Source organism: Podarcis vaucheri, assembly GCF_965113315.1.
Source record: "Podarcis vaucheri genome assembly, chromosome: 4".
Taxonomy (NCBI): domain Eukaryota; kingdom Metazoa; phylum Chordata; class Lepidosauria; order Squamata; family Lacertidae; genus Podarcis; species Podarcis vaucheri.
The window spans coordinates 31,062,401-31,084,441 of NC_138762.1; the positions used below are offsets into that span (position 1 = coordinate 31,062,401).

General features: G+C 42.2%; 1 protein-coding gene across 4 annotated transcripts; it reads right to left on the minus strand.

Annotated features, from left to right (window-relative positions):
- Positions 1 to 246: 246 nt before the first annotated feature.
- On the minus strand, positions 247 to 17,555 carry SPART (spartin). 4 transcript variants are annotated; one of them, XR_014219473.1, is made up of 10 exons: positions 17,398 to 17,555; positions 12,964 to 13,787; positions 12,637 to 12,834; positions 11,370 to 11,474; positions 8,788 to 8,911; positions 6,143 to 6,337; positions 5,154 to 5,312; positions 4,963 to 5,053; positions 3,388 to 3,505; positions 1,367 to 1,479 (listed from the first exon to the last, which is right to left on the minus strand). XR_014219473.1 is itself a non-coding variant. In XM_082221578.1 (10 exons), exons 2-9 carry the CDS (start codon positions 13,756 to 13,758, stop codon positions 3,445 to 3,447), a joined length of 1,728 nt encoding a protein of 575 aa, XP_082077704.1. In that variant the 5' UTR covers positions 13,759 to 13,787; positions 17,398 to 17,554; the 3' UTR covers positions 1,367 to 1,479. The 4 variants fall into 4 exon arrangements, 3 of the variants coding, with proteins under 3 accessions (XP_082077702.1, XP_082077703.1, XP_082077704.1); XM_082221578.1 differs by having other exon boundaries at positions 3,445 to 3,505; positions 17,398 to 17,554; XM_082221576.1 differs by lacking the exon at positions 3,388 to 3,505 and having other exon boundaries at positions 247 to 1,479; positions 17,398 to 17,552.
- Between the last annotated feature and the right edge of the window lie 4,486 nt (positions 17,556 to 22,041).

The following is a 22,041-nucleotide window of genomic DNA, read 5'->3' on the forward strand; positions in this document are numbered from 1 at the left end:
GGAATGTAGCACACTACCCACATATGCGACTTTTACTGAGATGGTAAAAAATCAGGAGGGGCAACTTCCCCTATCTTCTGCCTATGTAGAAGGGGGGAAATGCAAATGTTGGATTGTGAAAGACGTGTGTAAATGAAATGCAATTCTTCCTAGTCCACCTATACAAAATGCAATAACCGTCTACTGCTTCTGAATCAATTCTCCCTGTAACTTTCATTCAAATAAAAAATACACTTAACCAAAACATGCATGTTAAAGTTTATTTATAGTTTTCAATCCATACAACATTTCAAGTAGTTAGCTTCTTAACCAGTGGATGTGTCCCTCCAAAGTGCCATCATTTCTCTGTTGCGGACTACAGCACTACAATTTTTAATATCTGCAAAACTTCACATAAATTGAAGTCAAAAATCGGAAGCAAGCATAGTAAGGGACTCACAATTCCCACATAAATAGCAGATGAATCCCTAGGTAATGATGGGGAGTGAAGTTGAATATCTTGAAATGCATTGCATTCCATCACAAGGCAGCAATAATCATTTCTAAATACAGGCTTTCCAATAAGATAAGTTACAGTGCAGCAATTCTATATAACAATACAGAGGGTAACCATTAAAGCTTTTACAGAGCCCAACCTTTTCTTTAGCGATCTCAGAGCAAACATTGTTCCCACACACTGGCTGGATAACACAAAGTATAATGAATCCAAGTCCTTGCTACTGGAGTAGGCAAAATATGCCATGTATTTCAATGAAACCTAGGATTACACCAAAGTTTGGTTGACTCTGATACCCTAATTCAGGAAATAGCAGTATTCCAGTCTTTGGTTTGTCTTAAGAGTTTGGATTTTCCTAGTTTTTAGGAGGAATTACTCAAGCCTAGTCAGTTTATTTAAAGCTAAAAAGAGTGCATACTATTTGATCAGACAAGTCCAGTTTCAGCCACTATTCAAATCATTAGGTTTCTGAAAATATTTTGTCTAGAAATAGTTACAAAAATAGTCCCTCTATACATGAAGCTAGAATCTAATTTCCACATTTATTTGAAAAAAGGCATTTAAGCCCTCCTCGTGGAAGTTTAATGCAAATCCATTTCCATCATCTAGCTCTAACAATAATACTGGAGTTAGAGATTCCAAAAACTCATTTTAAAAGTCTTCCCAGGTATGATATATTTAAGTCCAGCAATCTTAGGAGTTAGAAATACAACACTTGTTAATCAGTTCAACTCTTTTTAAATAAATTATGTAATAAATTAAGGCTTTGGGTAATTTATTCACACAGTCTTCAATATCCATCTTCTTTTTTCTCGTTCTTTTCTATGATTTTATATTCATCCAACACAGCATGGCCTGTCTCCTTTGCAGTTTTCTTCACTATAGCTTTGATTCCAATATTGTCGATATTGAAAGCTGCCACACCAACATTGATAGCAGAACTCACTGCGTTGTCAGTAGCATGGCCCGCATCATCCCCGTACCTTAATGAAAATAAGGAGCATGTCAATGGAGATTCCTCATTTGTACATAAATGCTGCGATTGTTGTTTAATCTTTGCATGCATGCCCTCATTCCCAAGTAGATGCTTAAATTTAATTTGGAAAACCTGAAATCAGCATACAGACTGGCTTGATTCACTTTTGAAATCTTCCCAAAGCACAGAAGAAGATTAGCAAAAACAATCTTAATGTTTTAGGGCTGCTAGTCTGTCCTAGTCTGTCCTGTCTCTTGCTTCAGTTTTTACTTGGCCTTCAACGCAAATTCCAAAGTTGTGCTTACACTTGGTAGATAGATAAAGCTTTCGTCTCCCCAGAATTACCACATAAAACAATTTTTTTTGCTGAAGCTGCTAACTAAACCATGTTATAAAATGTGCTCTGTGACGAAGAGAAATTTAAAAGCTCCAGGTTCAATAGGTTATCCCTACAATAGTTAAAGTACTGCTGTTAAAATGTTAAGAATTTTTAAAATAAGTTAATACATTTTACTGTAAAAATAAGTCTGAAAATCTACATTTTTGCCCTGAAAAAAATTAAGAATCTCCCAACCCAACCAGAAATTACAAAACAGTTGAGAGTGGCCCCGTACAACGCTCAAAGTTCACTTTAAGTTCTTAGTATATGCGTAAATGATGACTGCACAAAGCTATTTCCCTTGTTATTTAGTTACTCAATTTCCACAATTATACGAGGATAAACTTTCCTTCTGGTTGAGAAGAACTAAGCAGGTATTTCAACCCCTTTCCAGTGATGTATTAGAGAAAGCATTTTATCAGCTGGGATTGATGATGAAGGAATCCTGCCGAGTCAAGTTTATTCACATGCCACTCTGGGATAAACTATGCAAAGGGGACTTCTGATACATATGAAAAAATGCAAACAATTCTAAAAAAAGTAACCAAACAGGGCAATAATACAGCCTACTACTTAAAACGCTAAAATCCTACATGTTAACTGGCTGCAAACGAGTAACAATACTGTACACAAAAATGCTGAAGCTATCCTTTGCTAATCTACTACAGTGGCCAACTAAATTTTAAAGCCAAAAAACTGAAGTCTCCCTTTGAAACATTGATTGCTGTTGGCATAATCAATACAGGTCTTGACCAAACACAGTAGTAATCTGCCTATTTCAGAACACACATTAAGACTGAATGGAAAAGAATCTCTAATACTATATTTCTTACAATGTGACAGCATAGCAGCCTTGGAATTATTTGCCGAACACGACAAATCTGATAAAATTAATTGGACAGCAAAAGATTTTCATTTTTGTTAGTTTCCCCATGACATTAGCCATAAACACCCATATTAGAAGAAAGCAAAACTGACTCAAGCTGTGCCAAAAGGAACAAGAGTATTCACACCATCTCACAACTATGCAGAACCAACAGTGGGCAGGAGTTTACATGATAAAAATATTTATTGAATGCAGGTGGATATAAAAAGTGCCAAGAACTTAAAATATTCTGCGGCAATGCAGATATACATTTGGAGCTTGTTTCTCATATTCTAGCGCAGCTATTTATTGTTAGTGAACAATTAGCATTGCAAGATTTCTGGACCCTTTTAAATGCCCAGAGGGTTGGGTTCTTCCAGGTTGAAGATCATTTTGCTAGGTATGCATTATGGTGACCTAAAATTGCCAATCTTCTTCACACGAGTGTACACACACTTAAAAAAAAAAAAGCTGCCTATTATGAGAAACACAATAAAAATAATATATATGAGGTGCATCTGCCATGCTAATAAAAATACTACATTGCACACATCTTAAAGTACCGGTAAACCACAATTGCCTTGTATGCAACAGATTTTTGATGTGGCCTTTTGTCTTGGAAGAAAAAGTCTACTTATTTCATTAGGATGTGTTTTCTATTATACTCTTACATAAACAGGAGATGGGGTGAATACTTGAATCGTTAGTTGGAGATAACTGCAAGTTACTTATTGCTTTTCACTCTTAGTTGCAACTGAAGACTCATCTCCTTTTCCCCTACTTTTAAATCTAAAATAAGAACAAAAGATTAACACAAACAGTAGTGTACAAACAAAATATGGTTCTTCAAACTTGCCAAGGAGAAATATTTCATGGAGATATACCATTATTTTGGCAGAAAGCAATGTAGTACAGACTAGGTAAGGTTCAGACCAAGAGAATTACAAAGTACCAAGTAAATCCTTGGATCCTTATAGGTAAAATAAAACAAATTATCTTCAGAAGTCTAATTGGCAGTTTGACATTTCCCTACTGCTCCAATGTTGACTGCAAACATTTTTTTTTTTTTGCTGAACTAATGAGCTAGTCCATATGTTTCCTTTTTCTTTAGCCCAGAAAAAAGACTCAAACTTCAGAAAGCAACCCAAAATTAGACTATGCAGTTACAGATAATTGCATAAAATTGGGCAAAACTATTTTTTAAAAAAAGCTCAGATTTTCACTTTTTGAAATATGGCAACCATAATTTATATCCACAGAGGCTTCCCTTTACAATTTCAGCACCACTCATATTCCAAGAACTGAAATACATCCTACTGAGTATTGAGATGGAATCTGCCTGGCAACAATCCCTCTCTGCATTAGGTAAAACCTAAAATGAACTGAAAATCCAATTTAGGGGTGCAGCTGCCCCTTAACTAGAAGTGACCTGCACTTGCTTGACCTTTACACAGCAGCTGCAAGTGTGTGTTTAGAAGACGAAGTGTTCCAATTACAAAGGGGAAGGGAAGCAGGAGGTCCAATTTTAACAGCAAGAAGAGGATGCAGGGCAAATTTCCCCTTTGCCTACCACTTATTTCCTTGCAGCCCCATTCTTGAAGTGCTTCTATCTCAGTCCAGGTCACTTCTGACACTGCAGGACCAGAGTACATGTGATGTTACTCGTGTAATTTTGCCTTGAGCACAAGCTTTTTCATTCATAAAATGCCAGAGCAGGGAGCCAGATCAGTACTGGGCTTCTGGAGTGGAATTTAGATGGGTGTTGCCCAGATCAGGTTCCCACATGGCTACAATTCCCATCAGAAAAAGAGCTCCCACTGAAGTGAATCCGGATCAGGACTGCAGCAGCAGGCATCTTCAGGCCTCTTTGCGGGTTAAAGTCGTTCATTGTTTTTTCCCAAAATATAGTTGGGCCCCCACAAGGTCTGAGGGACAGTGGACCGGCCCCCTGCTGAAAAAGTTTGCTGACTCCTGTTCCTTGAGGATAGGATCTGCAGACAAAGCAAGCGTAGGTGGCTCCTTCACTTACACTGTACACTCCTCCTTGTTTGCTCCTCCCTGTCTATGTAACTGGGAAAGTTCCACTTTTAGATACATGCAACTGTGATCATCGCGACTAGTTTGGTTCCAACAATAGCAAAGCATTTTTACTTTTTAGCAAGTTTTGTTTAACGCATGTAGTGTAGGTTCCCTAGTATTCATGCATCACCAAAATTTATTGCAGAGTAGAGGAAACGTTAACTTACTTGTACTTGACAGTCTGAACCGTCTCTTTAGACACATTTTTAGCAATACACTTTGCAGCGCTTTCCAAACCGTGCCATATTGTTGAAAACCCTGCAAGGAGAGTTAGCGTATTGGAACCGGAAGGTAGCAAACAAACGACATTCAATAAAAACTTGCACCACACATTGTGGAAGCGTTATTTTCATGCTACCTTGAACACCACTTGCCGCAACAACCAGAGCACCATCGAAAGTAGATTTTCCATCTTTGTCTTTCTTAAGGGATTCTGGAACCAGTTTGCTTCCATGCTTCTTGACATGGGGGGCTAACTCTCTTCCCACAGAACTTGCTATAGAGCACACGCCTTCCACTAAAACAGAAAGCATTAAGATAATTTATAGGTTACAGAATGTTCTGGTCAGATAGATTAAGCCACTGAATTCAATGAATTGTTGAGGATCATGAAGCCAATTTTATGTTAATGGCTCCTTTTCCCACAACAATTATATTTGGAGGAAAGTGCAGATGCAAGTAGTGCATCTGCTGGTAGTGGCACCTGCCCTGTGGAACCCCCTCCCACCAGATGTCCAAGAGAAGAACAACTACCAGACTTTTAGAAGACATCTGAAGGTAGCCCTCTTCAGGGAAGCTTTTAATGTTTAACAGACCACTGTATTTTAATACTTTGTTGGAAGCCACCCAGGGTGGCTGGGGAGAGCCAGACAGATGGGCAGGGTATAAACAATAAATTTATTATTATTTATTTATTATTATTATTATTATTATTATTATTATTATTATTATTTCTACTGTCTATATTGGCTCTTAATGAAGCCGGGGCAATGAAGACTTCTGAAGGGTGATTAATTTAAAGAATTTGTATACCACCCTTCATCCAATACGATTCCAAGACTGTGAACATATAAATATGTTGATATAAATAACGAACCATTCCAAAATGTAAAAAAAAACCCCATCAACAACATGAGTCAATAACTAAAAACATACAGCAAGCTAAGGCACTATTATTATTTTTAAAGAGCCTAAACCTGATGAAGTCCGTTTCTCTCCCAAAGAGGACATAATGAAAAAGAAAATCAACATTATTCCCTGTCCATTAAAAAAAAAAAGACTGAAGAAACAAAGCATTATCAATTCCTGTCACTACTTTTTCAAGGAAATTGGTTGCTCACATCTCACCTAAGAACTGGCTGACTTTCACAGCTCCTCCTGTAGCCTGCTTGGCTACATGCAGCCCTTTAGCTACGGTTGGGTTGACTTCCATTGGCTTTTCCTCTGGCTGAATGTGCTCTCTTAGTTTGGAAGCTCCCTTGTGGATTGCTTTCCCGGTATATTCTGCTCCTTTAACCAGGCCCCAGCTGACCCAGGATGCTCCTTTAAGGAAACAAGAACAGATTGACAGATGCAGCAACATTATCATGTTATAGGACAGCATTTCCTTCCCACTTAAGTTCAGGCTAGTAAGCTGAAAAAAATACAGCCTGAACTCACACACTGGTGAGTCTCCCAGATCCTCTTAATTAGCTACAATTCCATCTTCAGCAATGATGAAAATAGGAAAGCTTTACCTGTTTTTGCCATAGAATGAAAAAGCAGCTTTGGAGCTTGCCCATCTATTTTTCTATCTGCTTATGTAACAAGGACCATTCCACCATGACACCCCTCTTTGGGGGAAAAACCCTTTCAGCCAGATCCTTTGCACCACCCTTTGAAGGCAACTATGACAACAAATAGCACTTCATCTCCTAAAAACAAAGTACTGTAACAGCTGAGTCTCCTGACCCTTTAGGGCCAGAAAGGACATGCCTATAATGTTAGGGGTTGTTCCTGGGAAGGCACAACAGCATCATTTCTCCTCTCTTAGAAGGCCACATTAGCATCTTGGTATTCTTCATGCTCTAGAGAAGAACTGCAACAGCTATATTGTACCAGAGTAGTTTGTGTTTCTTCTATCATTAGGCCAGGAGCACTGGTGCACTGTGCAACTGTGATAGAACTAAACTGATTTCTCCCCCCAATGCTACTTGTTCTTTCTGGCCCATGACTGATGTAACAGCCTTTACACAGTGCTGTTGTAAATGCTCATCAGAAAACATTATTAGTGTTGTACGTGGGATCTGCACTGTGTAGCTTCAGAGCTGTTCTAAGCATTATGCAGTAGAATTATGCATTGTACCATATCAGGCAGGGATGCGGGTGGCGCTGTGGGTTAAACCACAGAGCCTAGGGCTTGCCAATCAGAAGGTCGGCGGTTCGAATCCCTGCGACGGCGTGAGCACCCGTTGTTCGGTCCCAGCTCCTGCCAACCTAGCAGTTCGAAAGCATGCAGTGCAAGTAGATAAATAGGTACCACTCCAGCGGGAAGGTAAACAGCATTTCCATGCGCTGCTCTGGTTTGCCAGAAGTGGCTTAGTCATGCTGGCCACATGACCTGGAAACTGTACGCCGGCTCCCTCGGCCAGTAAAGCAAGATGAGCGCCACAACCCTAGAGTCGTCCGCAACTGGACCTAACGGTCAGGGGTCCTTTTATCTTTTTCATATCAGAGCAATTGCGCTGGGTGCCTCATATTTTTGAATGTGCGCTCTTTCTTTCTCTACCTCAGAAGCTTCATGTATGTGGCGAACAAGAGGAGTGGGTTTACGCCAAGCAGGTCAACATGGCAGAGAATTAAGTAAAATATTCCCACTCCCAACCAGTAGTCTAATGTGGTGCAGTCTAGAATTCTACCGCTCTGAGCTGCATCAGATGTAAACAGGATTTAAGTTAACTTGCAAGTCAGCCCCCAGTTTATTCATCCACCAGCATAATTCAGATGAAAATCTCCAAACATACACTAAGCTGGCAAAACAAAGAACAAGTTGTTGTTTTTAGCAACCGTTACATAATTACTGAATAACTCTAGCTCCTGGAGATTGGACAAACTATAACATCTTCTAGAGCTTATCTCAAGAGCTTTATTTTGAGTTGCCATTTGGTTTTTGGGAATCTACCTGGCAGGGAATTAACTTACTATTTATCTTTAAGAGAATTTAGTATTTTTATCAAGAGGCAAAGTTAAACAAACAATTGCATGTAATTAATATCCTGAAAAAGTCACATTAATAATAATACTACATTCTTTTACTCTCTACTTCTGAGCCATGTAGACCTGAAAGTAACACAGACATACTAACAGGATGTAATTAAAGGACTGTACCCTATCAAGTAGTAAAATATTTCTATCAACAAGATGGAACCTTTCAACTGCAGAACTTGACCGCAGGTCAATCCATGTAATTGATATAATGTGTGGTAGAACCATTTAGTTTTCTGCTACCTGAGTGCTGAATAAAACTAATATATCAGGAAACACAGACAACGAAACTATTTCTTACAGAATATATTCTCATGCAAAGTTATATTATGGAAGTGGCTGAAATTAATAGTTTAGCTTATGATTTCAGACTGGAAGACAATCTCACTATGCTGCCAGAATGAAGAGAAGCTTTAGCCCAATTCAGGTGAGACAGGTGGGTTGGAAGCTGTGACAGTTGCATCCAAACAAAGCCTGCCCCTACAATCCTTGCACGCACCAGCTCCACTTCCAACCTCTGCATGCTGAGTGTGGAAAACAGAGAAGATTTGCATGGGGACACTGGGATTGGAGCCAACAGTGTCTTTCAGATGTTGTTGGGCTGCAACACCTACCCTTGAACATGCTGACCAGCTTGTGGGAGTCCAACAACATTTAATGGCACCATGTCGGTTAGTACAGCTTTAAGCCCAAACACCAGAACAGGGTTTCTACCAAGGATCAATCTAGAGAATCAGTCCTAAGGGTACCTGTTAAGATTCCATGGGCCATTTTCTCACTCCAGTCAGGTAACTCTCTTTCCCTCTCTTCAGACGCTGGCTCAATACGTACAGTCTCAGCCAGGTTAATCGCATCACTAGAAGCTTCTGCAGGCTGCAAGATCGAAGCACATATATATACACAGCAAGATCAAAAGCTAGGATAAAGCAATTAAATGTCAAATTGGCCACCGTGATATTCAACAAAGAAATGCACACTGTGACCCTAAAGCTTCCATCTTCTCGCAGATAATTATAGGTTTTACAACAACAACCAAAATGCATCAGTTTCTTTATTCATCTGCAAGAAAATGGCATTTCTGGACACCTAATTCCAGCCTATTTTACATGCACAGGAACATTACTGTTGCTCCTGCCTTATTGGCATTTGGAGATCAGACCAACATGTACCTCTTTGGAGAGATAATTAGGGTTTCTTCACCCCTGATTCTTTTCACTTCAGTTAATATAATTAGCATGGATTTGTATTATAGTTAATGCTCTATTCGCCTTTGAGAACATTTTGCACAACAGACAGGCAGCATATGCATATGTTCATATTTATTTGATCAGGAAGGAAAGTTGCCCAAGTCTACCACTCCCTTTCATTTTAAGGGGAAACACAGTTCTCCTTATTCTGTATTGTTATGTGTCTTTACATTGCTTCTCTTTGTTCAGGAAGGCAAGACTGAAAGAATGAAGCTTTTTGGGAGCTGGGCTGGATTTACTCCTCCTCCTCCCCATACAGATTTACAAACAACGAAAGTGCATTCATTCTGTTTTTTCCTCGGTTTTACACATTGTTACTGCCAAAACAAGACAAAGTTGAGCATGTGATAGGTCCTTTCTTAGAGAAGACACCCAGCTAACAGGCAAAATATCTGGGATTCGGAACCAGACACCACCCCATGAATTAAAAGACTGCAACAACAAAGATGGAAACAACTACATTAAACATAACTTGTTTTCACATTAGATTACTATGAAGGATTATTCTATGTGATCAAATGAAGGTATTATCACATGCATGTTATCATCACAGCTCCAGACTTTCTATATCACTTTGGAATTAGTAAGGTTCAATTCTCCGCACAGAAATTTCACACAAGCAAGTACACAAGGATCTTGCATTAGAATGCAAAACTGACATGGATTTTGCATTTTCTGTGTAGCATCTTTTATGCATTTATGAAACAATGTGACATTGTAAAATCAGTCCCTAAGTATAAGCAGGATGGCTACTACTGCATTAAAGTGAACCAAGGCAATCCTGAGACATCAGCTCCAGGTTCTAGCTTGACATCCTATTTCGTCTGCATTGCCTAACATACACACTTGAGAGTTAAAATAGCCTACACTCATGTGAACAGCAGGAACCAAATATAAGCAACTGGTGTGTATTTCCGATTGATCCCCTCTAAGCTACTAAAGTGAGTCACAGGCCAAAGCTCAATCCGTTTTGTTAAGTCATGCCATTTTGTACAGGTGCTATGAATATACTCCGAGTTCTTAAGAAGTTCTGCATTATGTTATCTAGAGCTCACAAAGCCAGCCGTAATATTGTTCCCATTTCCCCATCTATTCCTAAACATTACATTACATTATGTTGAACTGGGTGGTACTGTACTTTAAAATTTGGGGCATTCGAACATTCTTGACAGTGTTAAAAGATATCATAACCCACAATGTCACCATCTTTATTAAAAAAAAGGGAATAAATAAGTTAAATAACCATAGCTGTTCTAGAACTTCCTCATGGTTCTTGCAAATATTAATTCCTCAACAATTAAAATCTCATAAAAATGTCATGTCCAGGTTTATAAGCACTTAAAAGCAGTTTACTGCTTTGGACATAATGGAAAACAAGATTTAACAAATGACTGTATCTTCTTGAAGTTATTAGCATGAGGAGGGAGCACAGAGATCAACAGAGATAGGTAGCCTTTTGTCAGCCTCTGTAAAATATGGGGTGTCCTTTGGAGACAGGGAAGTGGAGAAGGGATTGTATCCTATCACAGCACAAAGGCCAGAGCCAGTTAAGCCCAACCCCTGTCACACACTTATTCCAGATATCGGCAACAGAATTAATTAGCTCTCAGTTCACACCTGCTCTCCCTGAAAATAATAGAAGTTTTCTCCAGCCTTGGGTCCATTTCTCATAGCCTGTGTCCTTCATCTGTTTTGGTTCATCCCTGGTAATTTCTGATACCTCAACTGTATTCTATTAGTTGAGACCTACAACAGTACCCATTGGACCTTGCGGGGGGAGGGGTTGTCCACTAAAGATTTTTTGTGCTTCTGTAAACCTCAGGGGCCCTCCACCCTGCAGATACTCTCATGTGTGGGTGGGCCTTGTTCCAGCTGCATAAGGACTGTAACTTGGGGAACCAAGATTGCTACTAGTATACATGATTAATATCTTCAACGTTTTCATTATTTGTTCTCTCTCCAAGAGCCACTGTTGGCGGCAGATACATTTTTCAATAAATACCACAAAACAAAGTAATTTCCATTTATTAAAGTTTAAAATGTGTTGGCTTAGTAAAGAGTTTGCCACCACCTCTGAAGTTTACCTTGGCTCTGAGATCAGATCTTTGTTTAAACAGATCCTCAAAAAGCTCTTTGTAAGATCTTGAGCGTTGGGACGGTAACCCTAGTCCCTCATGGGATCCTGGAACCTGTGATACCATATCAAGGACATTAATAGATTCACAAGTTCAAAGGCTCAACAAGGAATCTGTTAGGCACTGTTGTACACCATCAGACAATAATATCACACAGCGGAAAGAATTATCCTTCTCATGAACCACATGCAGGTGAATTCATGCATTAGTAAACATCCCCACAGGTGAATAAGTAATTGCAAGATCAGGTTGTTCCGTCACCATATGGCCAGTTCTCCAAGAGATTAGAAAGCATTTTAACATGTCAAGACAAATGGCAAATGTTCTCACTTCTTTTGGTAATTAGCTTTAACCCCCATCATTCTTCCCAGACACTGAGGTCCAGCGCTGAGGGCCTTCTGACGGTTCCCTCACTGCGAGAAGCCAAGCTACAAAGAACCAGGCAGAGGGCCTTCTCGGTGGTGGCACCCGCCTTGTGGAACGCCCTCCCACCAGATGTCAAAGAGAACAACAACTACCAGACTTTTAGAAGACATCTGAAGGCACCCCTGTTTAGAGAAGCTTTTAATGTTGATGGGTTACTGTATTTTAATATTTTTTTGGAAGCCGCCCAGAGTGGATGGGAAAGTCCAGCCAGATGGGTGGGGTATAAATAAATTAATTATTATTATTATTGCTAAAAACGTGCCTTTATAATTACAGGTATGCCTCCCTCTAACACCTGCCGTTTAGATTTCCCACCTTCTTAATACTGACCTTGTTTACTAGACTGATAATCTCTCGGATAACCTTTCCCTGCACTTCACGAATGAACTGTGATCTACCAGATTCTTAATTATCTTAGAGGGACTTCCTATATATGTAACATTTTAAGATTTTGCTTAGTCATTGTTGCACTCTGAGCAAGTGAACTGGATGTGATACTTCTGACACACTGCAAGCTGCAGTAATGCCTCTCTACGTCTGCTCAATTGATCCTGCAGGAAAATCATTATCAGCCCTGCCCTTCACAGCACCACACGGTAAATTTATTTTCAGATGTTGCCCAGCCTCACCATAAAACATGCTCTACACTGCCAAAGGCAAATCCTTGCAGAGGCAATCCTGAAATTCATTTATAGTGCTCCATGAAGCGGACAGTTTAACAGCTCATCAGTGTCACCCGGTGATACTTATGCATTGAAATTATTCTGGATGGTGGCATAACACTGTTTACCTGCACTCTAAGGTCAGACATCTGTTTTAGCAGATCTTCAAACAGTTCTCTGTCAGCAGCTGGAAGTTCTGAAGATAACACTACTCCCACATAGGATCCTGGCACCTGTGACATCAAGTCAGGGAACATGTAGACTCCTGTGCTACAGGAGAGGACAGGAGACTGGTTGCACATAAGAGGATACAGCCAGTCGCAAACCTGGAAAAGAGAAGACCAAAATAACATTTTGCACAGAACACTGTGGATTCAAATGAATGATACATTAGCACTCATTTCACAGCTTGTCAACGGCTGTGGCCAGCAACACAAACAAAATGTGAAAGTTACCTGAAGGAAAGCAGGGGGGCGATTCTGGGCTGCTGCTGCATCCGTGTCCAAGAACTTCACAATGCGAAGGTATCCGGGATATGAGGGAGCGCTCACTTGTCCATCAGGACTCACAAAGAATATCTGCACCCCGTGGGGAATGAGGATCAGTTCATCAGCATCTACCCCCAACGTCTGAACAGGAGGAGGCTGTGTGCATTTCGTGTAGAAATCATCTCCGACCGAGGAGAACTCCCCAGAGTCTGTCCCATACGACACAGTGTAGTGCCCACCTGTGGCCTCAGGTGTATAAGCTGGGGGTTCCTCAGTGGGCATTGCAGACGAAGGACTCATCACAGCAGCTTGCCCTTGGCTTGTACAGCCAGCATTTCCACCTGCTGCAGTCAGGTTTGAAGGAGTCATCAGTGAATTCGGTACAGGAGGCCTTTCTGGCTTTTCTTTGGCTGGAATTGTTGGGTATATCCTGGGCGCTTCCATAGGAGGACAAGGCTGTGCATTTTCATCTAGAATGCTTAGGCGTGCAGTAACGTTTTGTAGCGTCTCTCTCATTTTTTGCTGCATTTGCCTGGCAGACTCCCATCGGTCTCTGGTGCATTCATGACCTTGGGATGGGACGCTAGTTCCCCTGAGCAAGTGGTCAATACCCTGCCTGTAATAATTCCTTGCTTCTTCCTTCTGTCCAAGCTCATCTGCATTCAGGGCTTTATTAACAAACACAAATGCCTCCTTGTACTCTTCTTCAATCGTCTTCAAATTTGCACCCTCTTGCGCAGCTGAATCCCGTTCTTGGTACATTACGGAAAACTGGATCACAGCAGGAGTAACTGGAGACAAAGCGGAAGAGAACACTTCCGTTAAAGGAAACCAACTATACTATACGGCTGTCAATATGAGAGAGAGAAAACACCCTGGAGCTGCCATGTCATGTATAGTGAAAAGTAACAGCTTGAATTAAGGGATATATATAGCGATCCTAACTTCCCGTAAAAGGTTGCCTTGCCTTGAAAAAGGCTTAGGGTGGTATTCAACTAAGTTTTACCTAACTTAGCCACGATCATTAATTTCAACAGGTCTACTTTGAACAAGACTATGGATACATAATCATGATCTGCAAAGCACTTTTACAGCATTACATAGCTGCTGTGCTTCTATATTTAACCTTTAATTTACACAAACAATTGAATTATTATTATTAGTACTATTATTTATTAACTTTATACACCTCCCTTCTTCCAAAGATCTCAGTGCGGTTCACAAGATATACAGGATAAAAACACAAAATAAATAATTAAAAACACCAAACACACACACACACACACACACACTTAAAAGGCCATAGAATATTAATCAGCCAAAGGCCTGGCTGAAGAGGAACATTTTTGCCTGTCGCCTAAAGGAGTATAATGAAGGCATCAGCTGCACCTCCCTGGGGAGAGCATTCCACAAACAGGGAGCCACTGCAGAAAAGGCTGCCAACCCTCTGCACCTCTTGTGGAGGAAGCACACAATGAAGGGCCTCTGGTAACCACAGAGTCCTAGCCATTTTATATGGGGTTCTAACAACCCCCTCCCCAAGTCACTTAGCACACTAGTGTTAAGAGTAGCCTTTCAATGACTGAAAAGCTCTTGAAAGCTATTTATATTGCATGGTATTTCAGTATTTGTTTTGACAGGCTGATATGCTGCTGTAAAGCTCAAGTTCCCCACCATCTGCAAACATACGGCAAGTTTACATAACCAGTGACATCAAGGGATAAAAGCTGAATACAGTGGTACCTCTGGTTACGAACTTAATTCGTTCCAGAGGTCCGTTCTTAACCTGAAACTGTTCTTAACCTGAGGTACCACTTTAGCTAATGGGGCCTCTCGCTGCCATAACACAATTTCAGTTCTCATCCTGAGGTAAGGTTCTTAACCCGAGGTACTACTTCCGGGTTAGCGGAGTCTGTAACCTGAAGTTACAGACTTCAGAAGTTGTAATCCGAGGTACTACTGTACAGCTAACATCTCCACGTCTATGTTAGCCCCCCCCCCCCCGAGTGCTGCTGCCACCATCATTCTGCCCACAGTAAATTAAGAAATGGGGTCATGGGGAGATGGAGGGGCTGAGCCAGCCTGAGAGGCATCAGATCCTGAGCTGTAATAGCTCCAGAGTGGTATAAGTTAGAAAAAGCATTTCCTGTCTCTCTCCCCCCCCCCTCCTGTTGCTGCTTTGGGACTGCTCTGCAGGTTATTAAAAAAATTTCAGTAAAAACATGGGAAGCGACAAACTTTTTAAAAAAATTGTCATTCAGAATTGTTCAGGGGTAGGATGGTTTGGAAGTATGAAACATCCACCACAAATACAATTGTGAACTCGTGATGTTTCGGGAACAGTGCTCTTTTGATTTGCTCCAATTAGCAATAAGCATGCAACAGAGCTAGCTGCGAAACAGCAACCATCAGCAAGGCACATGAAAGAGGAAGGAACATGGTGGATTGTGGTCAGCTTTAGCCTTCTGAGCTTCAAAGTTTGGCCTCAACTTCACTTGACTAGACAACAGGCAGTTAATAAGCTGCCCCATAAACTGATCAAACTGCATAGTCCGAGAGAGCATGATACAGTTAGCTTGCTAATACTAAGTGGCCCGGATCTGGTCAGTATGTGTCTGTTACCAAACTTTTTCAGGCCTCCGACCCCTTGGTTCCATGAATTCATACCCAGTGCCCCCTACCCTATAAAAAACAATATCCATAATAAACCACTAATAATAAACCACATAATAAACCACTGTTTGCATAAACCACTAAGGAAGTTGATAACACAATAAAATTCAAAACAGTAACAATTAAGTGCACATTTATTCAAAATCTAATTAAAACTATTTGGTCTAATTCCATAAAATTGATTAACTCGATCCAGCGCCAACCTCCTTAGGGGGCAGCACTGCCCATTTTGGGAACCACTTATCTAGAATCCCATGTACTGTACAACACCTCGAGTTTCGTGGGATGCACATGTGGAACAAGTACACAGCTTGTGGGAACTTCTGGATCCATTGCTGTCGCTTGAGGCTCAGGTGGCGTTGGTGGTGCAGAGTGCCTTACATCAGCTTTGGCTGGTGACTCAGCTGCACCCCTATTTGGACCAGGATACACTAACTTCTGTTATCTACATTCTGTTAGCATCTAGGTTATATTACTGCAATGAGCTATACATGGGGCTGCCTATAAGGTGGTTTGGAAATTTCAGCTGGTGCAAAATTGAGCAGCCAGGTTGCTCACCGGGGCAAGACGGATTGATAATAATGATGATAATGTGCTAAATAAAAATGCCCCCTTCAAAATATAGTACAGTGGTACCTCAGGTTAAGTACTTAATTCGTTCTGGAGGTCCGTACTTAACCTGAAACCGTTCTTAACCTGAAGCACCACTTTAGCTAATGGGGCCTCCTGCTGCTGCTGCGCCGCCGGAGCCCAATTTGTGTTCTTATTCTGAAGCAAAGTTCTTAACTTGAAGCACTATTTCTGGGTTAGCGGAGTCTGTAACCTCAAGCGTATGTAACCCGAGGTACCACTGTATTTATAGATGAAATAAGCAATGACAAAGGTAGCCAAATATCTCACTATTTAGAAAAAGCAAGAAGGTGCAAGGAAGCTTTTTCTAAAGCAAACATACACACAAACTCCAAATAAATGTGTCTGAAGCCCTGTGTGCATTTCTGTGGGGGAAGAAAGTCCTGCTGAACTTGCTTCAGAGTAAACAAGCAGAACACGGGCAGCCCTCCTTACAGCCCGACAGACTTAACTGGGAATTAAACCTCACTGAACCCAGTGGCCTTAATTCTGGCGAAACAGTCGCGGCACCAGGCTGCAAGGAAAATGCAGGCACCCATGAGGCCAGCAGCAACCTCCTCCCAGAGTTAAGACGGTATGACTGATAGGAAGAAAGTCCACTGGGAAGTTACTACCAGCCAAGGAACCGGCTGCTACTTCCAAAGATCTCTCCTCTCTCTTACACACACCTGGCAACAACCTCCTGAGACAGGAGTGGCGGAGCCTCTACTTTGCAACCGGAAGGTCCCCGGTTCCATCCCTCGAGGTGCGATGGGGAGAGCCTCCTCCTGCCCCAAATCCTGGACAGCCGTTGCCAGTCAGTGTAAGCAAAACTGACCTAGACGGACCGACTGCCTGGTTTTACCAGCACTCAGCGCCCAGATCCTTCCCCGCCCCACAAAAAAACAAGGCCTCTGAGCATACGCAGAGTGCATTTACAGCAGCAGAGCGGCAATGATCTGCTCCACGCGCGCAGGGAATCAAGGAGGGGAAGACGGAAGGCGGTTGGAAACAGGAGGCAAGGGAATGTTATCTGTTAAGGAATTGATCTCCCTAATTACAAGGAACTTTCCCCCCCCCCCCGCCCTTCCTCGTTCTGGCTTTCCCTTTCACTCACGCGGGAAGCGAGCAGCAGCGACCTCCCAGGCTCCAGCGAGACGCCCACCCGGCCACGCGCCGCAAACGACCCCTCCTGCCTATATCTGCTCCGCTCCAGCTGTTGCAACTTCGGCCCACGCAGCGTCACGTGACCCGCTGCCGTCAGCGGCCTGTTGTCCTTTGCCGCCTTCCCGCCCACTAAGAAGCTTCTGGGCTCCGTTACAGACGCTTCGGCCGGCAGGGGGCGCTCTGCGGCGCTCGCGCGCTCGCACACAAAAAGTTCTGCTGACTTCGCTGTTCGCTTTACAGTAATGTATATGCAATTGTGTTTGATGTAAAAGCGATAGCGACGCCTGTTTTTTGCTTTGCTTCGTTTTTTACGCAGTTATGGATTATTGTGAGCCGCTTTGAGCCCGATGATTGTGGTTGGAAAAAAGCGATGCAAATATTAATTCCATTCCCATCACCCTGATCAGAGGTTCCCAAACTTACTTGGCTTACTGCCGCCCACTTTTCAGGGCGGGGGGATTATTTAGCGCCCCCCTAGAAATCTACCTTCTTTAAGCGAACAAACAAAGATGCAGTGACAAATTTGCGTTCTTTTACGTATCTATATTTCTACCTAAGTCCTACAACATAATAAAGAAAGATGTCCAGTGCCCGATTTACGTATAAGCTACAGCTTAGGGCGCCACTCTCTTAGGACCCCCAAAAAAATTTAAAGGGAGAAAAACTGGATGTACATTTCCAAAATATAAGATAAAAAACAAATAAAATAAAACCTACATACAGCAACACTGTTTTGTATGTAAGTAATGGGCCCCGCCTGCTCCCTAAAATATCACTGGTTTGCTCATTTCTATATATAGGGCGCCTACATTCTGCATGTACAAGTGACTTTAGATACCTATCAGGTCAATAAATTACTATATAGCATATATTCAACACAAAAAACAGTGACAATTTGTTGTTGACAAAGGACAGCTGGACATATAAAGGGCCCCATTACCTTCAGTAGCTTAGGGCCTCATCAAACCTAAATCCAGCCCTGAATAGGACACATTGAAGGGAGGGCATTGTCACCGTCCTGCAACTGTACTCGACTTGGCAGTAAACGTCATTACACATTACACAACAGATGAAACATGTATGAACAGTTTTTCAACATTTTCTTCTCTTCTTTACACTTCCACTGCCCTCTTATTTTTACAGTGGTGCCCCGCAAAACGAATGCCTCGCAAGACGAAAAACTCGCTAGACGAAAGGGTTTTGCAGTTTTTGAGCTGCCTCGCAAGACAAATTTCCCTATGGGCTTGCTTCGCAAGATGAAAACGTCTTGCATTTTTTGCAAGTTTGTTTCCTTTTTCTTAACACCGTTAATACAGTTGCGACTTGACTTCGAGGAGCAACTCATAGAACGTGGTGTGGTAGCCTTTTTTGAGTTTTTTGGTGATTTTTGAAGCTTTCCCAAAACTTTTCCAACACTATGCTTCGCAAGACGAAAAATTCGCTAGACAAAAAAACTCGCGGAACGAATTAATTTCGTCTTGCGAGGCACCACTGTGTTCAGTGGCCCCCAATTGCACAAAAGGCTGCTACATGGCCCCAGGATCGTTCCAGCACCACCCCCAGGGGGAAATATCACTCACTTTGGGAAACACTGACCCTGATGGGAGCTTGAGAAGATCAGTAATAATAACTGCAGCAACAAAATCCATGCGGCAAAACAAAAATGAATTCGTTCCATCTGCAATTGGATAAAGGCTGCCGCTACACCCCAGAACTCTGGGAATTGCAGTTTTGGGGGAAGTGGTGGATTAAAACCCTCTCACAAATGTAGTTTGCAAGCAAGGGATAGCATCTGATGGTGGGAAGGAAAGGAGCCAGCCTGGCTTGCTCCTGTTGCTTTAACAAAGGTCTTCCCTGCTAAGTAATCAGCATGGCATAGTGCTATGCCTTCTCTCCCCAGCTGCAGTGGCGTAGTGTGGGTTGCTGGTGCCTGGAGCGAAGCAAGTGTTGTGGCCTTTAGCCAGTGCAGAGGGTGAACGGAGCCCTCCTCTAACAGGCTCCTTACCCGCTGCTTCCATCCACCTGCCCACTAAACCAACCCGGCTGCCACCACACCTCAGCTTCCAGGGCTCTGTGTCTTCGTGGGGGGCACATGATTGTGCCCCCTAAAAAATGTGCACCTGAGGCCATGTCCCCCCTGTCTCCCCACACTACCCCTCTGCACAGCTGTCGTAGGGGGCCAGGTTCAAAAGATGGGAAACTCTGTTTCAAGAGGGGCTATAGGAACCATTTCAGCACCATTTATCCTGTCACGAGGCTCTTAAAGCCACAACAATCTTCTCAAGATCTGAAGTCTAGCTGCTATTTTCTCCGGAACTTAGCTTGAGCATGAACAGATCCTAGAATTCCTGGTGAAATGCTGGATGAGTTTCAGTTGAATTTCCACCCTTCGAATTTCTGTCTGTTGTGCAATTTTTAAAGGGACGGAAAACCTTTCAGAACAATAGTGGCAATGGAGGGTTGATAAGTGCCTTAGGGATAGAAGACCACAGATTTGTGATGCATTGTGTGATGAAAGGTTTCAAACAGGAGAATGGGGAAATCTTGTAAGAAGCCTTTTCTCTTTTCACCTGGGAACAGCAGTTCTGTTCATTCATGGACTTGGCAGTCCAATCGCGTACCGTAACATCTATAAGCGTCAGGGTTTAGAATGCCAGAGACCTGGCAGTTCTTCGTTACTGGAGAAGCTAAATTCAGCTGCACCTCTGAAACACCTGTTCTGTTTTCACCTCGAAGCTGCCTCCTGAAACAGACTGCCCTCACCTGGCTGCAGGGCGACAGTGGCCTTGAGAGTTTATTTTACCTTGCTTTTCCTCCCAAAACTGGGCCTCCAGAGTTATAATAAATGTAGTAAATACAATAAAGTAAACACAACACCACAACAATTAAAGAATACAGCAGCATGCATTTTAAACATTTCAGTACCCTTTCGTCACTAGATGGCAGTCTTTTCATTGCTTCCAAGTTAAGAAGAGCATGACTAGTCAGATTCTTAGCCCAGTTTCGGAAATGTAGTCTGATGTAATCTGAAGTCACATTTTGCCTTCCAAAACGTGTCATTTTCAGACAATGTAAGTGGTCGTCATCAAATTTAGCCAAGAAAATGTTACATACAAGTTTGACTGGTGACCTGTATTTACTTTGTCCAGTTTGCTGTATTCAACAGCATCAAAATCCTGCAACAGCCTGTGTTGGAACATGAAAAATTATATGCCCCATTCAGGCTGTTTGCTAAGAATACATAAACTGCACACCCAGGTGCTAGTCCAGCCTTCCACATCTTAAAATCTGCAGGTCTTAAGGCTCCTTTTGTTGCAGGATGTAGGGCTGCAATATGTCCTCTATTTCCAGGATACGTCTTCTATTTCGTCGGTATGTAAAATGAGAATCGTCATAGTGATCCATAGTTAAAAGTAGAAGTCGGCAACTTATACAATAGCCAAATTTAGATCACCACCCGAATGTTATTCCAAATTATCTAACAGCTTTACTGAAATCTGTGATGCTTTCATGTTTATTGCAGAAGCTAGGGGTGCAAGTAGGCAGGACGAGATCTGGGATCAGATATCCCGTGTTTATTTGAAGTTAAAAGTAGCTGAGGGATGCGGGTGGTGCTGTGGTGTAAACCACTCATCCTCAGGCTTGCCGATCGGAAGGTCAGCGGTTCGAATCCCCGCGACGGGGTGAGTTCCCGTTGCTCTGTCCCAGCTCCTGCCAACCTAGCAGTTTGAAAGCACGCCAGTGCAAGTAGATAAATAGGTACCACTCCAGCGGGAAGGTAAACGGCGTTTCCATGCACTGCTCTGGTTTTGCCAGAAGCAGCTTAGTCATGCTGGCCACATGACCCAGAAAAACTGTCTGCAGACAAACGCCAGCTCCCTCGGCCAGTAAAGCGAGATGAGCGCCGCAACCCCAGAGTTGTTCGCAACTGGACTTAACTGTCAGGGGGTCCTTTACCTTTACCTTTAAGTAGCTGAGGGATTGGGAACTGAATCAGGTTGCAGCTGTGGTAACAAAGGAGGGGGGTTTAGCTCCATCCCTACATCATTTCACTGATTTCCATCCTTTTTGATTGCAGAATCTGCCTATGGCAGAAATACACAGGTACCCTATTCCACACCTTTTTCAGGGGGAAGTGTTAAAGCAGGAAGACCCTTCTCTCCCATAGAACCTTAGTCTTCAGAAGCTGCTAAAAATGCCCCATGGAGAATCTAATCACAGATCTCCTGCTGTCTCATATGGTTTGATCCTAATCAGGCTCGGCTCATAGGCGAGAGGGATGGTCAGTGTATGGATTGAAGCAATAAAGAGTTTACTGTGGGTCGCAAAGATCAGGTGTGCATTCAGTTCCTCCTCATGGAGGCTCATGGCGACTGCAGCTAAGTATCATTCAAAGTTTGTCAGGTAGATCTCATCTGATGTACTTAGCAGAATGAATCCTAGAAAAGGACCATTTGAGGGGAGTTTTTGTTCAATGGCTGGATTCCTAGGAATCAGAGCTGAGCTCCTTCCTAGGTATTCTCTTGTGTGCAAATGCTTGGATCAAATGAATATTTATCCAATAAATTAAAACATCCACAACATATTCTGATCTGT

Coding starts and splice junctions, on each gene's coding strand:
- SPART (XM_082221576.1), bottom strand. CDS start 13,758: ATGTACCAAGAACGGGATTCAGCTGCGCAAGAGGGTGCAAATTTGAAG. Junction 12,835..12,963: donor GCCCCCCTGCTTTCCTTCAG/GTAACTTTCACA, acceptor TCTCTTTTCCAG/GTTTGCGACTGGCTGTATCC. Junction 5,054..5,153: donor TGCGGCAAGTGGTGTTCAAG/GTAGCATGAAAA, acceptor CTCTCCTTGCAG/GGTTTTCAACAATATGGCAC.